The 5778-nt window shown below is 44.5% G+C and overlaps 1 protein-coding gene across 1 annotated transcript; it reads right to left on the minus strand.

Moving 5' to 3' along the window:
• Nucleotides 1-4955: 4955 nt before the first annotated feature.
• LOC138360019 (MAGE-like protein 2) lies at nt 4956-5507 on the minus strand. Its single transcript, XM_069319922.1, has 2 exons — nt 5340-5507; nt 4956-5255 (listed from the first exon to the last, which is right to left on the minus strand). The coding sequence occupies exons 1-2, from the start codon at nt 5505-5507 to the stop codon at nt 4956-4958; spliced, it is 468 nt and encodes a 155-aa protein (XP_069176023.1).
• Nucleotides 5508-5778: the final 271 nt, after the last annotated feature.

Consider the following 5778-nt stretch of genomic DNA (forward strand, 5'->3'; position numbering starts at 1 on the left):
CTCACCAGCATCATCACTACCACACTACTCACCAACATCATCACTACCACACTACTCACCAACATCATCACTACCACACTACTCACCAACACCATCACTACTCACCAACATTATCACTACTCACCAACACCATCACTACTACACTACTCACCGACACCATCACTACCACACTACTCACCATTATTATCACTACCACACTACTCACCAACACCATCACTACCACACTACTCACCAACACCATCACTACCACACTACTCACCAACATCATCACTAAAATACTACTCACCATCATCTTCACTACCACACTACTCAACAACACCATCACTACTACACTACTCACCAACACCATCACTACCACACTACTCACCAACACCATCACTACCACACTACTCACCAACACCATCACTACCACAGTACTCACCAACATCATCACTAAAATACTACTCACCATCATCAGCACTACCACACTACTCACCAACATTATCACTACCACACTACTCACCAACACCATCACTACCACACTACTCACCATTGTTATCACTACCACACTACTCACCAACACCATCACAACCACACTACTCACCAACACCATCACTACCACAGTACTCACAATCATCATCATTACCACACTACTCACCATCATCACTACCACACTACTCACCACCATCATCACTACCACACTACTCACCATCATCACTACCACACTACTCACTATCATCATCACTACCACACTCCTCACCAACATAATCAATACCACACTACTCACCATCATCATCACTACCACACTACTCACCAACACCATCACTACCACACTACTCACAATCATCATCACTACCACACTACTCACCAACATCATCACTACCACACTACTCACCAACACCATCACTACCACACTACTCACTATTATTATCACTACCACACTAACCAACACCATCACTACCACAGTACTCACCAACACCATCACTACCACACTACTCACCAACATCATCACTAAAATACTACTCAGCCTCATCCACACTACTCACCATCATCATCACTACCATACTACTTACCAACACCATCACTACCACACTACTCTCCAACATCATCACTAAAATACTATTCACCATCATCATCACTACCACACTACTCACCAACATCATCACTACCACAATATACACCAACATTATCACTACCACACTACTCACCAACATCATCACTACCACACTACTCACCAACACCATCACTACCACACTACTCACCAACACCATCACTACCACACTACTCACCATTATTATCACTACCACACTACTCACCAACACCATCACAACCGCACTACTCACCAACACCATCACTACCACAGTACTCACCATCATCATTACCACACTACTCACCAACACCATCACTACCACACTACTCACCAACATCATCACTAAAATACTACTCACCATCATCTTCACTACCACACTACTCACCAACACCATCACTACTACACTACTCACCAACACCATCACTACCACACTACTCACCATCATCACTACCACACTACTCACAATCATCATCACTACCACACTACTCACCATCATCACTACTCACCATCATCATCACTACCACACTACTCACCAACATAATCAATACCACACTACTCACCATCATCACTACCACACTACTCACCATCATCATCACTACAACACTACTAACCATCATCATCACTACCACAGTACTCACCATCATCATCACTACCACACTACTAACCATCATCATCACTACCACAGTACTCACCATCATCATCACTACCACACTACTCACCAACATCATCACTACCACACAACTCACCATCATCATCACTACCACACTACTCACCAACATCATCACTACCACACAACTCACCATCATCATCACTACCACACTACTCACCAACACCATCCCTTCCTCACTACTCACCAACACCATCCCTTCCTCACTACTCACCAACATAATCACTAACACATTACTCACCAACACCATCCCTTCCTCACTACTCACCATCATCGTCACTACCACACTTCTCACCAACATCATCACCACCACACTACTCATTATCATCGTCACTACCACACTACTCATCAACATCATCACTACCACACTACTCACCATCATCGTCACCACCACACTAGTCACCAACACCATCACCACCACACTACTCACCAACATCTTCACCACCACACTACTCACCAACATCATCACCACCACACTACTCACCATCATCGTCACTACCACACTACTCACCAACATCATCACCCCCACACTACTCACCAACACCATCACCACCACACTACTCACCAACATCATCACTACCACACTACTCACCAACATCATCACCACCACACTACTCACCATCATCGTCACCACCACACTACTCACCAACACCATCACCACCACACTACTCACCAACATCATCACCACCACACTACTCACCAACATCATCACCACCACACTACTCACCATCATCGTCACCACCACACTACTCACCAACATCTTCACTATTCCACTAACTCTCATACTTTCACTGTCAGTATAATAATCTTGACCATTTATTCACTCACAAACATTTTCACTTACACAATTATAAACTCACAACTTACCCTTATGTAAACTGTGTCACTCTTGAAAGCTTTATCACCTCAGATGAAAGCTTTACCACCTCAGATGAAAGCTTTACCACCTCAGATGAAAGCATTGCCACCTCAGATGAAAGCTTTACCACCTCAGATGAAAGCTTTACCACCTCAGATGAAAGCTTTACCACCTCAGATGAAAGCTTTACCACCTTAGATGAAAGCTTTACCAGCTCAGATGAAAGCTTTACCACCTCAGATGAAAGCTTTACCACCGCAGATAAAGCTTTACCACCTCAGATGAAGAAGATAAGGAACCTCTTCAATATTTAACAATATATGTAGTTTAATACTGTAGTTTGATTGGCTGCATATATATAAATTCAATATAAACCCCCCCTAATGTGTAGAGGATCGATTTGTGAGATTATTGCAGAAATACAGTCCACTTATCATCATACCAATTACTATCGAAGTATATAAATTAACGTAAATATAAATTCTATATAAATTCATATAAATTAAATAAATATAAATCTCACAGGTTGGTTCCCACATCTCTCTCTCTCTCTCTCTCTCTCTCTCTCTCTCTCTCTCTCTCTCTCTCTCTCTCTCTGTCTCTCTCTCTCCCTCCCTATCTCTCTCTCTCTCTCTCTCTCTCTCTCTCTCTCTCTCTCTCTCTCTCTCTCTCTCTCGCTCTCCCTCTCGCGCTCTCTCTCTCTCTCTCTCTCTCTCTCTCTCTCTCTCTCTCTCTCTCTCTCTCTCTCTCTCTCTCTCTCTCTCTCTCTCTCTCTCTCTCTCTCTCTCTCTCTCTCTCTCTCTCTCCCTCTCTCTCTCTCTCTCTCTCTCTCTCTCTCTCTCTCTCTCTCTCTCTCTCTCTCTCTCTCTCTCTCTCTCTCTCTCTCTCTCTCTCAATCTCTCTCTCTCTCAATCTCTCTCTCTCAATCTCTCTCGCAATCTCTCTCTCTCTCTCTCTCTCTCTCTCTCTCTCTCTCTCTCTCAAAACATTTACTAATTCTCAACTCACACACACACACATATATTAATAGCAAAATTTATTTTAAAAATATATATACAATGATGGTTTTAGGTGCAATGGAATAAATAAACAGCTAATTTAATAAATTATTCCTTATATTTCATTATTTTGAAATAAACTTTAATAATGACATAATGAAAAACTTCCTTTTCACAAGGCGAGGATATCATACATATCCTTCTCACAGGACGAGGATACCATGATACTCCCTAATACGGAACAAATAATCCTCCGTCCGCGCCTTGTCCCTCATAACCTGCTCCTTAGGCATCCTCAGTCCGTCACTGTCAGTCCCCCACTTGGGGCACTTTGCCTCATACCGCTCAATCCTCTTGCGGTCTCGGTGGTAGGTGGAGTCCGTGGTGGTGTCGTCTCTGATGTGGTCCTGTAGGCGGCGGAGCAGGTTGGGCAGGGATGGCCGCCACTCTTGGTTGGACAGTGTCGCCTCTTGGAACAGGTTCACTAGTACCGGATCTTTGGTACCTGTCACCTCTAGGATCTCCTGCATTAGACGGCCGTATTGGAACACGTCTGAGGCGAAGGTGCTGGGTTCACCATCCAAGAGTTCGGGGGCGTAGAGCGGGTAGTCCTCGGGGTCACCTTTTGTAAGGACCACTTCTCCACTCTTACAAGAAAGGCCGAAGTCGATCACGCTAATTTTTGGGTGGTTGGGTGAGCCTTCAATCATTACATTGTTGGATTTTATGTCGTTATGAACATAGCCTTTTGTGTGGACATGAAATAATTTTAGGCCAATTTTAAACCCAATCTGCACTACGTCGTATCGTGGGTCGCATAAAATCATGTCCACGTTCGTGTCCCCTTTATATGTCGTCAGGAGAGTTGGGCGATCGTCAGACACCGCCAGTAGGAGGGGGGCGCCCCCAGCCCCCTTCAGCACTGACAAGACGCCGGCTTCCCGCTTGAAGCTCTCAGCGGCCGATGCACGGTTGGCCACTTTAAGTGCGGCCTGCTCTCCGTGCCAGTTAACCAGGGCTACTCTACCATAAGCCCCGGAGCCCAGAGTTTTTATCTTCTTCCTCAAGAGCTGCGCCACATCGTGAGCCCCAAGACGCTCCATTTTCCCAGACTAACTAGGCTGATGTCCAACTAGTACAGCAGGTGTTAAAACCCTAGATGCCAGACAATATAGTCAAGAGGATCTCCAGGGCTGGCCAGAGGGGCAGGCAAGGGAAAATGTTCATGGTCCTCACACCATTTTGATCACCCGTAAAGTTGTCTTAGCAACACCGTAGACATTATTGACGACTTTATCCTCAAGTTGTCAAGTGCAGTTTGACAGCGACTGTCAAGATGATTTTCATCTGAAGCAGTAAAACTTACATCTGAGGTGGTAAAGCTGTCATCTGAGGTGGTAAAGCTTTCACCTGAGGTGGTAAAGCTTTCATCTGAGGTGGTAAAGCTTTCATCTGAGGTGGTAAAGCTTTCATCTGAGGTGGTAAAGCTTTCACCTGAGGTGGTAAAGCTTTCATTTGAGGTGGTAAAGCTTTCAACTGAGGTGGTAAAGCTTTCATCTCAGGTGGTAAAGCTTTCATCTCAGGTGGTAAAGCTTTCACCTGAGGTGGTAAAGCTTTCATCTGAGGTGGTAAAGCTTTCATCTGAGGTGGTAAAGCTTTCATCTGAGGTGGTAACGCTATCATCTGAGGTGGTAAAGCTTACATCTGAGGTTGTAAAGCTTTCATCTGAGGTGGTAAAGCTTTCACCTGAGGTGGTAAAGCTTTCATCTGTGGTGGTAAGGCTTTCATCTGAGGTGGTAAAGCTTTCATCTGAGGTGGTAAAGCTTTCATCTGAGGTGGTAAAGCTTTCATCTGAGGTGGTAATGCTTTCATCTGAGGTGGTAAAACTTTCATCTGAGGTGGTAAAGCTTTCATCTGAGGTGGTAAAGCTTTATCTGCGGTGGTAAAGCTTTCATCTGAGGTGGTAAAGCTTTCATCTGAGCTGGTAAAGCTTTCATCTAAGGTGGTAAAGCTTTCATCTGAGGTGGTAAAGCTTTCATCTGAGGTGGTAAAGCTTTCATCTGAGGTGGTAAAGCTTTCATCTGAGGTGGCAATGCTTTCATCTGAGGTGGTAAAGCTTTCATCTGAGGTGGTAAAGCTTTCACCTGAGGTGGTAAAGCTTTCATTTGAGGTGGTAAAGCTTTCA

The sequence above is a fragment of the Procambarus clarkii genome, chromosome 8 (genome assembly GCF_040958095.1).
Source record: "Procambarus clarkii isolate CNS0578487 chromosome 8, FALCON_Pclarkii_2.0, whole genome shotgun sequence".
In the NCBI taxonomy this organism is placed as follows: Eukaryota; Metazoa; Arthropoda; class Malacostraca; order Decapoda; family Cambaridae; genus Procambarus; species Procambarus clarkii.

What these genes read in the sequence shown, in the direction of transcription:
- LOC138360019 (XM_069319922.1), bottom strand. Translation starts at nt 5,507, where the DNA reads ATGAAAGCTTTACCACCTCAGATGAAAGTTTTACCACCTCAGATGAAA. An exon ending in TGAAAGCTTTACCACCTCAG is followed by an intron (nt 5,256 to 5,339) that starts GTGAAAGCTTTA and finishes TTACCACCTCAG; the next exon opens with ATGAAAGCTTTACCACCTCA.